The sequence below is a fragment of the Thunnus albacares genome, chromosome 9, assembly GCF_914725855.1.
Source record: "Thunnus albacares chromosome 9, fThuAlb1.1, whole genome shotgun sequence".
In the NCBI taxonomy this organism is placed as follows: Eukaryota; Metazoa; Chordata; class Actinopteri; order Scombriformes; family Scombridae; genus Thunnus; species Thunnus albacares.
In genome coordinates, this window is record NC_058114.1 from 8,829,012 (window position 1) to 8,848,196 (window position 19,185).

The window sequence follows — 19,185 nt, forward strand, 5'->3', positions numbered from 1 at the left end:
GTAGTGTCAACATTTCCGACGGCACATAAACGCAGCACCCGTGGAATCCTAATTGGAGTCAGATTTGCAGGCGCGAGGAGTGGCTTCTCTAACTTCTGCTACCCGCGAGCCAACGGAGTCATCTTCCTAACAGATGTACGCGTGAGTAGTACTGTAAACATCTGGATAAAAACACTAGTTTTGAAGAGTCCGAGTGGGTGAACACATTTTCCGAAGCTGAAGCCATGTTTGTGGTGTTTTTTCGCACTTCAGTTTGAGGTAGGCTAAGATAACGTCTACTAGCGTTTAACGTTAACTGAAAAGTTTTGTTGTCCGTCCTGTTGTTTTCTAGTGAAAGTGACCAACTGTTAACTGCGACGTGAACCGTTAGCTCATTTTTCTCACTGTAAACTTAACTACTATAAAGTTCGTACAGCCGTTTTGTTTGTATTTACATCAGCAGACTAAAACGTCACTCCACTTCATCATTTGCCTTCCAGTAAAGCAACGAACATGTGATGGCATGTTCATGCTAATCTGACTCATTTAAATTACAGTTTTCTACTACACAATTTACCAAACTCTCATCACGTCACGATACTGAACTGGATTTAAAGAAAAAGTTTAGTTACCCTATTTTACTCATAAGAGGCATAAAAACAGGATCTTGTGTTTTCATGACACTTATTACAGTAAAGATATAGTCAGCAGCAGTGCTTATTAATAACATGTAGCTACCCTGATAGTTTTTCATGTACTGGTACGGTTTTGAGTGTAGTCTTATTTGTAATATTAGTCACTTTTTTTGGAGAAGAAGTTCACTTAAGTAGTTCAGGAAAGGCAATAATTACACAGAGTAGCCCACAGTTATGGTGCTGCAGCTCAGTTTTCCATTTAAATGTGCTTCTAACCTCTTTTTCCCATGCAGGGTTGGGGTTAAGTCTCTAATGATGGTTTCTTATAAGCTTTCTTCAAAGAAAAACATGGTTATCACTTTAGAGAGCATCACTTAATTGTAGAGGGATTGGTTGGGCGGATTCATATTGAACTGGTTATGGTTTAGGATGCCACATCGGGCCTTTTTATAAGGAGCATATGTGACTATAGTGTTACTCAAAGCAAAGAGCTTACACAGAGCTGTTTGATGCTTGTACTTTTTATTTGTTGTTTTCCACAAGGATTACCTCTCTTCTACTAAAGAAAGTAAAAATGGCAGTAAAACAGTACTTCTAATACTGCAAGGAACAGCTTTTGTCAGCATGTCAAACTTTAATGACTTGTACAACACACTCCTACTGTATATGTGTGTTTGTCTCGTTAATGCAGGACTGTGATGTAGGCTTATAGTGTAGAGATTGTTAATGACTACTAATTGCACTCATGTAATTTAATTTAACTCACATTTAATTTGCAAATGCCCACACACCATCCCTCCCTGCAATTCATAGTTAACAGACTTACATTAGGCTAAATTTAGATTCACATGACATGGATCAAATGTATGTATAAGTGTCAAAAGGTAAGTATTTTGTTGCACTTCTGTCTTGTTCTGTTTTCCATGGTCTCAGTTCCTGTTGAATTTGTCCTTCACTGTTTCTTAAGGAGCTGCTGTACAATGTTACATGGTTAGAGGCAGTGAAGATACAAATGTTATGAATGTTAATCTGAATGTGGACGATAATTCCATTTTGGCCCTTTTGCATTGTTGGAATTTGGTGAAAATGTAGCTAACACCCATGTCTCAGACATCACTGGAAAAATGACGTAAAACATGCAGAAAGGTCAAAAAGTGAAGTCGCCAGTACAAAGAGTCAGACTTATGATCTAACTGACTGAACATGGTGTGATTGTTGCCAGACATTGTGGTGTCAGCATCAGACACAGCTGCCCCCTGGGATTTTTTCACTGTAAACTGTCTAGAGTTTACAAAGTATGATGCAAGCAACAACAACAAAAAAAAAAAAATCATTCAGTCAGCTGGAATTCTTCTGGCGAAAAAACACAGTCAGTGAGTGAGATCACAGCAGAATAGATTCAGTCAAGCCAACTGGGAGGCAAACAAGTCCAGAACTGCTCAATGCCAAAAGTTTGTCCAGAAGAGATAACAGAAAGTTCACAGTTGGCATATGATCAGCAAAATAGGAGGCGTTAAGAGTGGATAAAAATGTTGCTCAGCCTGTTAAATCTGAAGTCTCTGTTTTGACATGGTCTACTCGTGGGAATTTGACGCAAACATCATTAATCTTTCTGCCTCGTTTCACAAAGATACAGGCTGGTGAGGCTGGTGCTCTGTGATATCAGTACTGATCATCTTATGAATGCCAAGCGTTGTCGCTGATGGGCAACATCTGTCTGACTTTTTTTTTTTAACATGGGCATTTTAAGCAAAATAATGGCACATCATAATGCAGTAAAAGAAGCAGTAAAGTGGCCACGGAGCCTTCTGTCTATCCTACTTACCTATTTACTTGTTTATCCATATTTACATCTTCAGGGAACACAATCACGTTTATCAGTATTGCCTTGAACAAAGGTTGGGAACAAACAACTTCTACAAAATTTATAGCCACTTTAGCAGCAATGAACATAATTAAGTTGTAGAGCATCTTTGATTCAAGTGCATTCCCATCCGCACCCCTTCAAAACATGATTGATTGCGTTTGTGTATTAGATGAATTAGACGTCGCTGTTGCAATCACTCAGTGTCAGTAAGTGTTGTGTTTACTGCCGCTCACCAGCTCCAGTTTCAAGATAAGAGCCGGCACCGGGATAGCGCGATGGCCGAGTTCTCACATTGTTTGATGGAATCCGTGCGTGGCAGTTTTTTCACTGTTTCCTGATGATATATGTTAGTGTAGTTAGTCTCCAGATTTTTTTAATTGCTTGTTTTCTCATGAGCTGGGCGGGTTGACAGGGATCCATCATGCTGCGTACACACTCGCTGTGTTCATTCAAGCTCTTGTTAGGACTCTGACTGTCATGTATGGCAGCGCTCCTCAGCACTGTGCACACGACAGGGAGCATTTACTTCATGTACGCCACAGGTAGGCTGTATGTTTACAGTGTCTGGTTTGTGAGATGTTGTATTAGCAGCAGTATAGTATTTCCATGAAATGACTGCCAAAAAGGATGTTTTCGTTTTATTGTGTTATGTCTTTCTGGACATTCTAAAATCCTTATTTCTTTAACTTAGAATATAGATATAGGTCAGAATATTTGGTATGGATTAGAGCTGAAACTAAATTAATCTGCAACAATTACTGCAGTGCAAAATCATCATTCAAGCAAAAAAAAAAAATCATAAAATTTTGTGGTTCCAACTTTCTAAATGTGAATTTCTTCTATCATAGTAAACTGAATATCTTTGGGTTTCGGATTGTGGGTCGGACAAATCTAGCAATTAGAATATGTCAACTTGAAATTATGATGTTATTTTTCACTCTTTTTGGAAATGGATTAATCGAGAAAATAATCAAAAACATAAATCAATAATGAAAGTAATTGTAAGTTGTTGACTCTTCATTCCAAAGGGAATATCAGACAAATTGAAATGTCATTCAAAACTACATCAATGTATTTAATCTTCTAGTAGTACTCTCTGCTTGCGCTTATAGATATATTTTCATATTTGTGCGTTCATCCATGTAGATGTGAGGACAGGCAACAGCACTGTTCTCCTCCAAAGCTCTTCTGTGACAGTAACATGACACCTTATTGGCTCAGTGATGAATGATGCTAAGTAGACTACAGGAGGTCCTCACTAGCCATAATGTAAATATTTCATGGCACATGACTGGAACAGTTGTGAGAATATGAACCTGATTGCAGATGCATTCTCATCGTATGATAGAGTTATATGGTATTGCACCACTATTGTAATGTTTGGTATTACAGACAGTACAAGCCTTGACAAGTCAGTGTTTTATTTGCACAGTTTCTTCTTAATGGATTGCATTCTCTGCCTTAAGTAATAGGTAAGGGACTAGACTGCTGCTTAGTCACACAAACCAGATAATTGCTGGTCCAGTTTTAAACATTAACGGTGATATCTTCCCAGATAGGAGCAAGTGGGAAGATAGTGGTTGCAAGCAAGAAGGATGAACTGCATTAGAGCAGCTGCACTTAAGGTGTCTCTGTGCTCTTAGGTAGCTGTTAGAGCCAAGAGCATGATTATCTTAACAAGCCTAAAACATTTCCACATGCGCAAAGGTTGTGTGATTCCCAACATTTGCCCTCATTATGATGACTGAGCTGGCTTTTGGCAGCAGGCAGCTTTAATGTCACATGGTCTATTCCAGTCCTTGCGGTCAACCTAATGGCAGAGGCAGTTTATCTTTTCTCCCCCTAGAGGGCACATTGTTTCAGACGTCTTAATTCAGGCAAGTGGATTTCTCTGGATTGGCCACAGCTGAGTGGCTAGAAGCTGTGAGAAGAGATTTCGAAATGGTGTGAATTTATTTCGGGCTTTATCTTTCTAATTCTTCATTGTCCCTGTGGGGGTTTTCCCCAAGATATTGAGGATTATGAAAATGAAAAGAATGAATAACTCATTAAAATTTGTATTATTGTGCAGGTAAATTATTTTTGAGGGGACAATAGAAATATTCCTTGCCTTCCTGCTGCTGAATGATTATTTCATGGAGTGTTGAGCAAATAGCCTTAGGGTTCACTGGAGCCACTTAAAGTGGCTATAATTACCACTGAGCTCTGGCCTAATTGGAAGTGACACACACCATCAGGTGGCTTAGAGATGCAGGTTACTAGTGGCTAAGTGACAGAGAAATACGACAATCAGCTCAATCAGCAACATGGCATCCTAACCGTCCACTCTCTCATTTCTGCTTGGAAACAACCTGGTGTTAATTTGCGTTTGTCTAAACAAAAGGTTTATGACCCTGGTACCTGACCTCTGAGGTTGATGTGAGCGCTGAGCCGATTAAGTCCTTTTGTTATGCTGTTACCACAGGCTAGCAGAGCTCTCTTAGAGACGGCAGCAGATCCAACGGAGCCGCGTTTTCTTTATTTTTATGAAAGTGGGACACTGCGCCTACGTGCGTTATGTGTATACACGTGGAAGAAGAGAAGATAAAGGGTGTTGCGCCGAAAGAGCTGTCTTTGCTTCAGAAAGTGATCGAGAAGCTTGAAATGTCCGTCGTGTCAAACTGCCTTGAGTGCATCAGAATGGGAAGAGGCAAAAGGTACGTGAGTGTGGGCATTAGCATGTCACTGCACATTGACTGGGGGTAATGCATTGTTCTGTTAGATGTCAAGAAGCACATTCATCTAGACAGAGGAAACGTTTTTTCTTATTTTTTTGTATTTAAATGGATTAACAGCCTTGGCAGATTCAGACGAATCCATCAGTAGACTTTACAACTTGCATGGGTAAACTTTCAAGAGAAAGCTGGCCAGAAAATTTTGATGAGCTATAAAAAAAAAACAATATGGATTTTCTTTTTATTATTATTTTTTTATCCAAGTTTCTAAAGTCTCTACATCAGCTTTCACTTTTGAAAGGAGGTTGAAAGGAGATCTCTGCTGTTCAGTTGAGATGAAATACATTCTTACTTATTTAACTTCTGTTTACCACCGAGATGTGTTTAAGTTGTTCCTTTGTATGGTGGTGAGGAAGCTTTTTTCCCCCTTTTTTTTTTTGTAATTTGATGAATTATGAAGCTACATTTGGTCAACCCTTTCTTAATCATTGATGCAGGAACCAGACAAAATACCAAACACGTTATTAATACCTCCATAGTGTTTCTTTTATTTGCTGGGAGGGGCAGAACTTAACCATGACCTTAAACATCAATTTGTTAAGGGGCAGGAGACAGACTGGGAGGAAGTGCTGTCTGGAAGGCTTAATACTGGGTGGATTCAAAAGTCAGCCTAGAGGAGAACACTCACGCAACCCATTGAGAGCCAGACGCCCATCCTACTGGTTTTGATGGGTAACATTGGCAGATATCAGAAAACAAGTCTGACGTAAACCTGTGATTATTCAAATGAAATTGCATGCTGGCAAACGTATTAGTTTTCATGGGACGTGCACTGAAATCATTGCATATTCTAAAATAAACACCAGGTTAGCTATTTTAATTTTTGTATTTCCTTGTGAATTCAGTCTGTAACCTCTGTCTATGTCTGAACACGGAGAAGAAGAGAGCGAGTGAAGTTGATGGATATCTCCTTTTTCACAGCTTTGTAGATGTGAATCGTGCATTGAACTCATGCATGACTGGATTTGTTTTACGATCTTATGATGTAATCCCATTGACTCATTCACTTAGTTTTTTTTTTTTTTTCACTGACAGTTGCAAACTGACAAAAGAGGGATGATATTATTTTGTAGGCAGGGTGTGGGAGTCATAAAGCGCTGGTTCTTACCACAGACGCTTTCTGAGTTTACTCTGCGTTCGTGGTTAAATGTTAAAGGCGCACATTTTCATTCCAGGGTAATTTTGGAGTTTTTAAACCTCAGTATTCATGACAGGAAATGCTCCGTCTTATTTTGGATTTAAAGTTCTTGACTCTTGTTTCACAGCGTCCCAACTTCTCTCTGCTTGACTTGAGCTGTATTTGTTTAGTATGTGAATGCCACCGGTGTAAGTAAACATCCTATATTGAGGGTTGAGATCAGGTCATGTGATCATTCAGTTTTTAACAGATCTTGTGTGAACTGGCTTAACACAAGACACAGAAGATGGCCATGTACCATGCTTTGCCATACTTTACTTTCCTTATCATGTCTGCCTTTTGTCATTTTAGAGGATGACTGGTTTTAAATAAACATGAGGTTGTTTTTTTTTTTCTTTATAGATTTCATTAACAAGATAAGAGACAGCCACTGAAGTAGAGTGGTTCTTTCTAAACCCATATTGGTGTGTATATAAAATATTATGCCTATCCAAATGATTCAACGACCTTTGATAAACAAGTTTTTCCGACACTTTTGCCATTACAGGAAGAATTGAAATATTTTTGTTAATAATAAAGTAAGGCCATATTATTTTTATATTTGGACAATTTGATATGAAAGTGGTGTTTCTTCGATCTTTTGATAACATAATTTAATTTGTTTCTGTAATTGATTTTTAAAATGAGCAGTTTTAAATGGAATAGGAGTCTTATCTTTTTCGAAGATAAAATTACAAGATGTCACCTTGGGCTTTTTTTTTTTTGCATTTTTCCTTATTTTCTGACAAAAGGACAGGATAATTAATAATGAAAATATTCATTACTTGCAGCCCTTGTTGAAAACATATTTGACTAAAATTAACCTTTTACATATGTGACTCTCTTAAAGTGACAAAGTATGTAAGAGGTAAGAAAGGATATGAATCAGTAATTGTAGAACTGAAAATTGGATATCCTGGTTTTAGTCCATACCAATCACAAATAATTCCCTATAAAAGCTCCATCTTGCCCAACAAAATCCTGTGGGAGAGTTGTTAAGTGAGAGGTCTCATGAAGAGAGTTGTGACTGTGAAAATGAGTCATAGGTATTTTAGCTAACTTACGTTTTATGGTACTCAAGCAGTTTTGGTTAAAATTTTGTATGTGTTTGCAGAAAGACAGGCCCTTACTCCTTATCTGCCCTTTTTGTCCTGAGTTTAACCTAATTTATTAATTTGTTCCGCTAGATTTTACAAGGCGTTTTGAATTTGTCAAACACATTTCCAATATTTGATTATACTTTATACTTGCCTTCTTTCACTGAGGTTGTCAGTATGTTTTATAGCATTTGTTAAACTAATCTGCAGTGAGGAAAATTTGAAACCCTCCTATTTCAGTGATTTCATGACTCTAGACATAGACTTCACTTTCACGTCTCACTTAGATCCCACTTCCCCCGCAGGATGGAGTCATCGTGTCTGGACCTGGCTCTGGAAGGTGAGCGGCTCTGTAAGGCTGGTGACTACCGTGCCGGTGTGTCTTTCTTTGAGTCTGCCATCCAGGTTGGAACAGAGGACCTCCAGATCCTCAGTGCCATCTACAGCCAGCTGGGCAATGCCTACTTTCACCTGCAGGAGTATAACAAGGCCTTGGAGTACCATCGCCATGATCTCACACTTACTAGGTAAAAAGTTCCACAACCATGTCCTCCTTCGAACTCTTTTCATACACATGAGATGACTTTGAAAAAAACTTGTTCCCTGCTGGTGTGAGTCTGACCTGGTTTAGTGACCCAACAAGACTTTTATCCAGGTCTGACCCATAAACTCATTTTATTTACCTTTTCTCCCGCCATGATTATATTGCATAACAAGACGTGCTTGCAGCTATAAATCACTGTCTTGCCTTGTGTTTTTGTACCAATGCACTTCAACATTCCAGACTAATCATTTCCTAATTTTTCTTTCTCTCTTGCAATTTACTTAACCATCTGTGTAACGTGACATTGATTATTGGGAGCTTCTCGTGTCTTTTAGAACCATTGGAGATGAACTCGGTGAGGCCAAAGCCAGCGGTAACCTTGGGAACACATTGAAGCTTTTAGGACGGTATAATGAAGCAGTTGTTTGTTGCCAACGACATTTGGATATCACCAGAGCCATGTATGATAAGGTGGGTCATAATACTGACTGAATTTTAGAAATGTGGTAACATGAGCTTAAGTGGAAAATTTCTTCAGTGCTTTTATCTCAAGCACCTGAAAATGAATCCCTGGTTTTTAAATGAAGAGTACAGTCAGTGACTAAAAGCCCCAATTGCTTTTGATTAGAATAAATGTATCCATATTTGTTTTCAATCATACCACAACATGCTCAGCAACAGTTTGGGTATGCATGATGACTGCGAAGCATTGACGCACCAACATCTAGAATAGTTTGCCAGCCCACATGCAAACAAGAAGGTCTGGTGTCAGTGTATTTTAAGTATATAATTACAACATTGGTCACTCTGGTTTCGGTCTGTGAAAACCCGGTGTGCGTGCTGTAGGTTGGGCAAGCTCGAGCGCTGTATAATTTCGGGAACGTGTACCATGCCAAGGGCAAGGGCATCTGCTGGAGTGGAGCAGAGCCAGGAGAGTTTCCAGAGGAAGCCAGGACAGCCTTGAAGAATGCTGCACAGTACTATGAGTGAGTTTGTGTCCCTGTTTCTGTCTAAACATGGATGTTGTTTTTGTTTTATTATGAAAGCCCTGAGCAATGATACAAGTGGCCTGATGGTTAAGTGCCAGAACCTCAGCTGAAGGGTCACAGGTTTGATCTACACAATATGCATCAAATTCGTGTTGAGATACTGAACTTTTACAAAGTTAGTTAGTTGCTAATTAAGTAGGAGCTTGAGATATAAAATGTAACATACTCTATGCTGGATGGATGATGTATACATTTAACAAAATTGCAATGTTTAAAGTCTGTAACATACACTCTTAATGCCCCAACTTTCATACTTACATTTTGACAATGATGAAAAAAACAAATTGTTGATGAGGTTGTGTTCCCCATTGTCCCTCCCATTAGCCTATTGTTGAAAATATTACATTGTCCCGACTGTCACCGGCAAGTAGCCACAGCAGTATTATACAGTAAATATAATGTTAAACAAAGGAGGTAATTATTGATCTTGGGCAATTTCACAAAATGATCTCAACTCAAGGTCCGCTTACTGGCTTTTTCTGAAGTTTTTAACCACATTTCACAGTCTTCATCATCAACCAGTTTGCTTACTTGTCATAGTTGGTTCAGTTATCATGACCTGATCTATGTGTGGAACATTGGCCTCAAGAAGAGATGGTGTGTATGTTTTTTTTTTTTGGTTTTTTTTTGGTTTGGATGTGAAGTCACTCCTTGCTCTTTCAGATCAATATAGTTTCATACTTACAGTACAGTAAGTCAAATGATGATATGAGCCATCTCTGTGAAAATCAAGCAAGTCTGACCACTTACTTAGCTCTGGAAAAAGCTTCTAAGTTTATATGACGTGGCTCAGTGAATTAACCACAAAAAAACCCAAAATGAAATCATTGTTTTTATTGTAAGTGCTCGTTGGGTGTTTCAGGCTCTTGCATGGCCGGAAAATTACCCTGAAGACTCAACAAAAAGTATTGAGCTTTCTGTGAAAATAAGCATTTTCTAAAAATCCTTCATATGTGAATTTACTATAATATGTACATGTCTATCTCTTTGTTATTCTTCTTTTACAAAGAGCAAACCTGAGCCTGGTGAAGGAGTTGGGCGATCGGGCAGCTCAGGGTCGCACCTATGGGAACCTCGGTAACACTTACTATCTGCTGGGTGACTTTGAAACTGCAGTAGCAGCACATGAAAAGGTAAGTGGCAAGCTACTAGTCAAAGTCAGAAGTACATCTACAGTGTCTATAAAATAATACCTGCTTCAAATTGGCCTGCACTCTTTTGCGTGACAGCCATGCAATTATAGAAGTTTACATTGGTCCAGTTGGTTTGGAAGATACAAGTTTATATCCACACAAATGTTGTTTTAGTCTGACCCCATGATTGTGAAGGCTGTGTTTCCTGTCTTGATTACCTCAAAATGTTTCCGGTTAATCCTGACCTTAATGGCAGTAATGTGCACCCTACTGTTTGTCCTGTTTGGCAGCGGCTTCTCATCGCTAAAGAGTTTGGGGATAAGTCCGCTGAGAGGAGGGCACATTGTAACCTTGGCAATGCTCACATATTCCTCAGCCAGTTCGAAGTGGCGGCTGGTCATTACAAGTAAGCAAACCGGAGGCTCAGTGCCATTATTGGCAGGTGTCTGTATTTGATCATTATACTTTGACATGAAACAAATGTGCTAATGTTGATTTTTTTATTTTATCACTGTTCTAACATTAATATTGAAATTCTTTTTTTCCTGTCTTCTTCTTTTGACTGTAAAAGTTTGAATTTCAGCCATAAATCAATTGGGTAATAAAAAAAAAAAAACAGGATTAAGTTAAATGTGCTGAACTGGGAAACTAAGAATGACTTTTGCTTGTAGAAAGAAGACAAACACAAAGTCCTGAATACAATCCAGTCATTCATAACAACCATGGATATGTGCAATACTACACAAAAATGTTATTTTTTTGTAGTTGTCCAAGAACTAATTGAATTCAACAGTTTTGAATTCCTTATCCCGGAATTTTCTTGACAGAGAAGCCCTTGGAAAAATAGCATCAAAGAGAGAAAAGAAAAGATCAGATAACCATCATTCTCCTGCACCCACCCTACACATTCTTTGACCTTCTTCCTCCCCTTCTCTTTTGCCCCCAGGAGGACTCTGCAGCTGGCCAGGCTTTTGAAGGACAGGGCAGTGGAGGCCCAGGCCTGTTACAGTCTGGGCAACACCTACACACTACTGCAGGACTATGAGAGAGCCATTGATTACCACCTCAAACATCTGGTAATTGCTCAGGACCTCAACGACAGGTATCGGCCATAAATGCCATTTGTCGTCAGCCTTTGAAGTATAATGAGAATGTACAGTTTGAATGTGGGTGGTCCCCGAACAAATCAGTTTCCAAACACCCATTGAACTACAGTAAACTTTAAAAAAAAGTCACAAGAAAATTGTATTTGTTATCTTGCTTTTTTGATTTAATGTCATGAACACATAGCTATGAAGATGCCATAGTAGTGTCTTTGGAAAAATATTCAGTAGCTAAGATGTGGGAATTTACATGCACTTTTAGAAAGCCTCAGCAAACAGATCTGTATTTGGCAAAAAAAAAATAGACTTTCTATTTACAGATAATAATTTTCAAAATATATGATCAGTTTGTAAAACATTATTAACTTGAATATATGAAATTTAATGTTAGCTCCACCTAGACCAATTACAACATTAAACACAAGCAGATATAATCAGCTATAACTTTAGAAAGTATAAACTGAACTGAAATACAATATCAAAAGAAGTCAGCCTGAAAACTAGATTTTTTTACTTTATCTTATAGTAGAGGCGTTTCCCCTACTATATCACTGCTAACAAGGCAATGCTGTAGTGTGGGAGTAGCTCTGTTTATAGTCTTAGGAAAGGAAGCATGGTTTCTGGTAGTATAAATGTTCTCAGCCTTAATATTGTCTATAAGTCACGTAAAGGGTATAAAATGTAATGTAAAAGGAGAGACAGGGAGAGCTATTAATCTTGTTATAATTGGTTTGGAAATGTCTCTTTACTCAAGCTCATGGGATTATTATACTGTATAAAACAGCAGAGCATTTTTGTACACTGCAAAATGTGTACAGATATTAGCTCGATTCAGGGCTATGATAAATATGGAATTGTTGAATACCAGCTTTTGTTTTGAAATAAACATAAACTCATGTTTAAATCAGATTTATGTGCTCATACTGTGATAGCTTGCCCTACCCAGTCTTGCATAATTTCAGTTGAAGTTGCTCAGCCTGTTTCCCTCTGTGCCTTTCTGCAGAGTTGGTGAAGGAAGAGCATACTGGAGTCTAGGAAATGCCCACACTGCCCTGGGGAATCATGAGCAGGCCATGTACTTTGCTGAAAAACATCTGGAAATTGCCAAAGAGGTGACTGTTTATTGTTTACCTCCCTCCTCAGAGTCCAATGAGCAGCTGCCATCAGGCCACACCGCCATCTGCTGGTTGTATGTGGAACAGCATGGAACTGGCAGTCCTCAGCTTTATACTGCATCTACAACACTTACCTTTCTGTTTTCAAATTTGCCTGCAAGAGACAAACAGCTCACAAAGTCTGTATAAATGAATCACATGCAGCAATAGTATGCTCTGTGTTCACTCACATTGTTTCTTTTGCAGTCATTTGCTTCATTAACATTAACTTTGGTGTTGTCGATGGTGTAGACTGGAGACAAAAGCGGCGAGGTCACTGCCAGGATGAACTTGTCGGACCTACGGCTGGTTGTAGGCCTGAAGTCCAACCCCAACACCCATTCCAACATCTTCCGCAACACCAACACTAATAGCTCTGCTCTGCCAGTGAGTCATCAGGGCTACCTCAACTTCCCAGGTAAATCTGCATTCTTCACAATACCTTTTGCAATGCAACTCCTCACATTTTCCAGAAACTGGCCATGTCAGTTTGGAGTGTGTAGCAACATGCAGATTTCTTGTACTGAAATGGTGTCTCAACGTACATGTATTCTAGTGTGTAGCAGCATGTTTACCTTAAAACACACACATACACTCTTAATGAACTCATTTGGAGACATAACATTCTACACTGATGTAAAATTCAGTGAGAAAACATTTCAGTGTTGTCCTTTAGTTGTGAAAGTGCTGTAGAAATACAGCATTTGGCCACACTGTTGTATTTTTTCAGGGGTGAAGACTCCAGCCAGGAGGATGGGCAGTGCAGAGAACCAGGAACTGAGTCCAAGTCCTGACAAAAATCCAGCTGACAATTCACCGGCACATCCGGTATGTATAAGAGTACTTCATGAGGCACATTGTTGCTTTTTGTGCCCTCAGTATAAGGCACTGGGTTTTCACTGTGAGATTCACTAATTTAGTTTTATACTTTTGTTGCAGTTCCGCATTTGTAATTAGTTATTATTAAAACTGTTTATCCGTATGTACGCTGAATTTACAGGACTGGGAGGAGGATGTATTCCCCAGGTCTTCAAAAAATGACACAATTAAGGCTTCCACTAAGCTCTTCCTCTTTCATCGGCTCAGAAGCAAGAAGCAGAAGAACAACAAATTATCCCCTAAAGGCCAGCTCGAAAACAGCACAGAACACTCAGTACCTGAGCCGGACCCACCAGTGTCACTTTCACATAAGGTACCTCTAAGTACAGCAGATTGTCCTGCTCACTCATAACATGCCTGGAACACACAAGAGACTATAAAAAAAATAGAGAAGAAATATGAGAAGAAACACTTATGCTATGACACTGTCTAATTCCCCAAATTCTTTTTTTATATCCAGTATTAAAAAAATAAGTCTGGTTATATTCTATTTTTCCAAGTCAACAATGAGCTGATCTTAATTTCCTGTTTCCCAAAAAAGAATCTCTGTGCCACAGACTTCCACTGTTGTCCAGAACTATTAAAAACACATCAGTGAGCCACACTGTTGACATGTTTAGTCATTTCAATGAACATGGCCACTGTTGTTTATTTTGAGTCAATCCAACACACAACCCTGCTGCTGTAAATACTAACTAGCACACTAAATCTGCAGCTGAAAATAACACATGTACTCATTACTCCTGTCTGAGTAACATTTGAGTGCCCAGCTGTTTTTTTAGGAAATTACTGACCTCTTTTCCTTTTAAATGAGCACAATGTAGGAAGAAATATTGTGGTGTGTCAACACTGGATCATTGTTCTTGACTCGTGTTTTAAGAACAATGTTAAGTTAAATGGTCTCTGCTCTTTTCACTTCTTGGAAAGTTGCCATTTTTTTATTTTTAGCCCTAATTGAAAACTTCATAAATGAAGGCAGCATATACTAACTGCATGAACGTCTGCACATATCTATTGTACATCGATCTGTTCTGTGGTGTAATTACAATCATGTGTAAAACACAGAGGCATAGTATTTTGATTTAGTGGCATAGGAAATGCAAAATAACCTAGTAATCTAAATTTATCTCATTTAAAGTTTCCTCTGTAACTTTAGGGATATTGCTACAATATGCCCTTTCTATATTGATTTCTATTTAAAACTTGTCCACCACCCTGATTACTGTATTTTTTTTTTTTTTACTAAAATGTTTATTTACACAGCAGCAGGGATCACGGGACACAATTGGAGAGGATGGGTTTTTCGACCTCCTCTCTCGTTTCCAAGGCAACAGAATGGACGACCAAAGGTGCTCTCTACTGGATGGCCAGAGCCATCACAGTACCCAGTCCTCTCCCTCCTCCACCCCACCTGTAGCTGAAAGGAAATGTGAGTGTGCCCCTTAGTGTTTTATTCTGTGTTCACACCATATCCAAGGAATAGTACAATTTTCTGACTTGGGGGGGGGGGGGGGGGTCAAGGTGAAATGGAAGTCGAAACTTAAAAGAAACTGATCTCTTCTCATTCAGTTATATGTTGTTCTTCTCTCATTAATGACAAATTACTCGTCATATTCAGATCATCTGGTGGGACGGTGAGTCAGTGTCCAGAGGCCGATATTACCCCTGTCCCTTCATGGTGTGAATGCAGCATGTCTACAAACTTGTCCGTATCAAATGTTGTGTAATGTTGAGTTATTGATGTTAAAGATGACTTAAGGGGATATTCCACACAAAAATCTCTTTTTGAGTATCAAACACACTTCTAACCTTGAATGTTTAGATCGTGGTTTCATTCTTTACGGAGCATGACGGCTTCTATGGACGCTCTGATACTTGTTGTCCGCCCTGAAAACTGGTCATTTATAGGACTGTTTTTAATCAGCCATGAATCCAAGTTGATCACTGCCTCATTGCTTCTTGAAGGATGAAACTGTGGATCAAACTAGGGAGTGTTTTATGCTCGAAAGATTGACTTTGGCAGAGTATCGATTTAAGTGTCATAGATTTCCTGTTTTGTAATCCCAGAGCGTCTCTTCCTGTGTTTTTTCCCGTTACCAGTTTGGTTTTATGTTCTAGAGAACCAGAATACAATACTGGTTGTAGTAGTAAAGGGCACAGCTCTCCTGCTATGTTTTGACTGGCACAGAGTTTTAAATCACCTACCGATAATTATGTGTTTCTAGCTATTTTGGAGCACGAAACACCATTGCAGGATCCTGGTCATTTCCTGGAGCTGCTGGCCAGCTCCCAGGGCCGTCGTCTGGACGACCAAAGAGTCAGCATGAGCCATTTTCCTGGCTTGAAACTCAGCATCTCCAACCCGCCTCATACACACTCCACCTCCAGCACAGATCCAGTCCCAACACAAGGTGATGACTCATGATGTACTGCGCAGTTTTGTCATCTCCTATCTCTATCTCACTACTCACATCTTGATAAATGTTGTTTTCTCCTCCCAGCCCCCATCTCCAGTACAGAAACACCTCACACACCCTCCCTGTACAGTCGCATCGAGGCCAGCGCTGAGCAGCCTGAGGGGGATGATGTCTTCTTTGACATGCTAGTTAAGTGCCAGGTGAGAAAAAGAAATCCAATATCCTGCTTGCTGCCGAAGACATTTAGAATAATATTTACCTCTCAGCACTCATAGCAGAACATAGATCCTTATATTGCGGCTCCATAATTTGTTTCTTTAGAAAGGCCTATGTAAAAACCGTATTTTTCTACAGATAATTGATCCATTTACACTCAAGTAAATATAACTGAGTATTCTTTGATTATTAGAAACTTGCTTCATCATGTATGTTGAATTGTATGCTGAATTGTCGACAGATTTTACATTTTTGCATGTTGAAATGACTTGCTGGCACTAACTTAAACATTATAGGTAAAACTACCAATTATTTGGAATTTATTTGAATTTACCAACTGAACACTATCTCTAATTTCTCTATAATTCGTACTAATTCCATTGTTCTTTCACTTTTTGGAAATTACCGTATTGGTCTGAATATAATTTTTTTTTTTTTTTTCCCTGGAAATACGTCTGAAAAAGGGGGAGTTGTCTTGTATTCGTGTCTAGACAATTACGTATTCACAACATCAGATATTCTTTCGGAATGAAAAAGTAGTGGTGTAAAACCGACTCCTACAGAGTGTTGCAACATGGGTTGTTTGTAGCCTTAATGTTGCTACGCTAACAAGTGTCTTAAAGTCTGTTTATGGTGAATGTGTTAGAGTCAGTCAGCCCTAAAAGTGTTGTGTTAGTCTAGTTTAACCTGCAGGAGTTTCTGAAGGCTGGTATGACATGTTTTTCTGTCACGGAGGAAATACGTTCATGACGAGTGAAAACAAGTCCAAAAAGTCTTCTAACTTCTCTACTGCAGAAATCTAATATGTCAAGCTGCCAAATACCACTGTGACAGATGATAAGGAGCTCAAAAACACAAACAGGTAGTCTTATGAATGCTAACTGCCATAGAAAATATTTCTTGGCCGCTTCAAAGAGCCTGGTAGGAGAGTGTGAGTATGTAACTTGATGTAAGTTATATTCAAAAAGTATTTTTCCAAAAACAAGTGTTAAAAGGGGGAGGGGGGGATTTCTGAGGCACTGAATGCAACTCTGTGCACCATTTTATTTTTTACTAGAGCCCTGCTGCGTTTTTTTTTTCCTGTTTGACTCAGTCTCGAGTGGTTGCAGGAAGAGCACTAGAAAAAAAAGAAAAAAAAACACTGAATGTTTCACTGGGATATTATAACAAAGGAGTCCAGATAAGCGAGGCCTACACAGAATCAGTCATTGGTAATCACAGTCTGGCTCACTATAATACATGACTTACTGAGGTGTCACAATGACACAGGCAGTGATAATCTCATGAGATCAAGTAACTAGTGCTTACAGAGCCAGGTGCCACAACTGCTCTCAATGCATGATGGGAAACAATTAGCTTTATCCTAAACCATGTGGACATTTGCTGTCAGATTGGATCAACAAGATTCTGTTCACATGGACTCTTAAATTTTCTGTGCAGTTGTATACATTTAAATTATATTTTTTTCACAAGTTAAATTGGACTATGGAGGTTTATTCTTTTAACAGAATAAACTGACTTGTATCAACCAAATAGGTAGAATCATCTCAATCCAAATAGCTCAAGTCACAACAAGCAGCAGATCTTATTTGATTGAGGTGCTACACAATATTTTGAAATGAGTAACTGGAGTTTTACATAAATAAAAGTGTTTATAGATGAATATTAAGGGTCTAAATATAACATGTCATGGCTACTTGCAACAGAATCAACTACGATACAGTAATTGTCCTTTCTGTCTCCACAATGTTTTAGGGCTCCAGGCTGAATGACCAGAGATGTGCTGCACCTCCCTCTGCAACAAGGGGACGTACTGTTCCAGATGAAGATTTTTTCAGTCTCATCTTGCGTTCCCAGTCCAATAGGATGGAGGAACAGCGGGTCCTACCGCCATCTGGTGTCACTCAATCCAAACCAGACTGACTTATTGGAGCTATTTTATCATGTTTTCTCAGGATACAAGATGAAGTCACTAAACTTCCATTAGATTTTTTTTTTATTATTATTATTATTTTTTTTAAATCAAGATTTTTGTAACCCACTCTACCCTTGGCTTTGCCTTTCTGGATTGTCCAACAACACTCCTGTGAGACTGACAAGAATACAGGGGACGCTATAAGGATTCAAGGTCTCAGATAATACAAAACTGGTCATTGCAACTGTAAAATTGTGGGACATTTTACGTTTTCAAGACCTATGGACTTGTTTTTAGCTAGCTTGTAGATCATCTTGGTTACTTTTATCAGACCTCAGTACCAGTGACAACTTTCTACTTTGGAAGATTGCATCAAGTCACTCATACAAATTGTTTTTGTTTATTTTTGGTAGGACTTAGAGTACTGTAGTCCAGTGTCATAGGCCAAAACCAAAGAGATTTCTGCATCATGAACCTCTCAGATCCCTGTGGTATGACATTCAGGTGATTTATCTCTGAGACCTTCTGCAGTCAAGCAAGCTGGAACATAGCATGTACTGTTCGGCCCATTTGTGATTCAGTTAAGTCACCAAGAGTGGTTTGAATTAATCTCAGACCTCTCCGACACTTCATCACAGAGGGTCAATCGACATATCTCTTCTGGGAAAATAAACGGACATATTCACTGCTAACCCAATTTTAAACCTCTAGGTGACTGGTGGGACATTTATAGTATATGCATCCAGATTTTACTTTTGAAGACTGTCAATTTTACAATGTTCACAGAAACCCTACAGTATGTACCATATGCATTATTGCCATGAACTAATGAATGGGATTTTTCTTTTTTGCACAAGACTTTACAAGGGACCTACTAGTGAGAGAAAAAGAAATGTTATACTAGCTTTTATATTGATAACTTCTCCTGACACTGGAGAAATAAAATCTCATTTATGTTCCAATTTATTTATTTAACCTTTATTCATTATCTCTAGTGTACAACATTGGGAATTTCAGTGTCACAATCTTTTTTTGCTACATATCAATACAAATAAGTGTATTTACAAAGTGCTCTCTGCATCAGTGCGTCAGACCAGATTCAGTGTTTCATTCCTTTATTTCTAACCTTCATGTTGACTTGGGTTTGGTCTCTTCGGCACTGGCTTCTTTTTCTCATCTCCAAGGGAAAAAATGTGCTCCATCACAAATCAATCTCCAGGGCAAACCTGAGGCATAATAGTACTAT

The 19,185-nt window shown here is 38.8% G+C and overlaps 1 protein-coding gene across 6 annotated transcripts; it reads left to right on the top strand.

The window, feature by feature from the left end:
* Positions 1–45: 45 nt before the first annotated feature.
* On the top strand, positions 46–18,905 carry LOC122988576 (G-protein-signaling modulator 2-like). 6 transcript variants are annotated; one of them, XM_044360983.1, is made up of 15 exons: positions 46–135; positions 7,835–8,056; positions 8,409–8,544; positions 8,920–9,059; positions 10,132–10,255; positions 10,546–10,661; positions 11,202–11,357; positions 12,362–12,470; positions 12,765–12,930; positions 13,243–13,340; positions 13,513–13,704; positions 14,655–14,820; positions 15,617–15,802; positions 15,893–16,008; positions 17,780–18,905. In XM_044360983.1, coding segments are annotated over exons 1-15 (2,097 nt in total). In that variant the 5' UTR covers positions 46–133; the 3' UTR covers positions 17,948–18,905. The 6 variants fall into 6 exon arrangements, with proteins under 6 accessions (XP_044216918.1, XP_044216917.1, XP_044216919.1 ...); XM_044360982.1 differs by having other exon boundaries at positions 47–141; XM_044360984.1 differs by lacking the exon at positions 46–135 and adding an exon at positions 148–258.
* Positions 18,906–19,185: the final 280 nt, after the last annotated feature.

Coding starts and splice junctions, on each gene's coding strand:
- LOC122988576 (XM_044360980.1), top strand. CDS start 5,038: ATGTGTATACACGTGGAAGAAGAGAAGATAAAGGGTGTTGCGCCGAAA. Junction 9,060..10,131: donor AATGCTGCACAGTACTATGA/GTGAGTTTGTGT, acceptor TCTTTTACAAAG/AGCAAACCTGAGCCTGGTGA. Junction 16,009..17,779: donor ACATGCTAGTTAAGTGCCAG/GTGAGAAAAAGA, acceptor ACAATGTTTTAG/GGCTCCAGGCTGAATGACCA.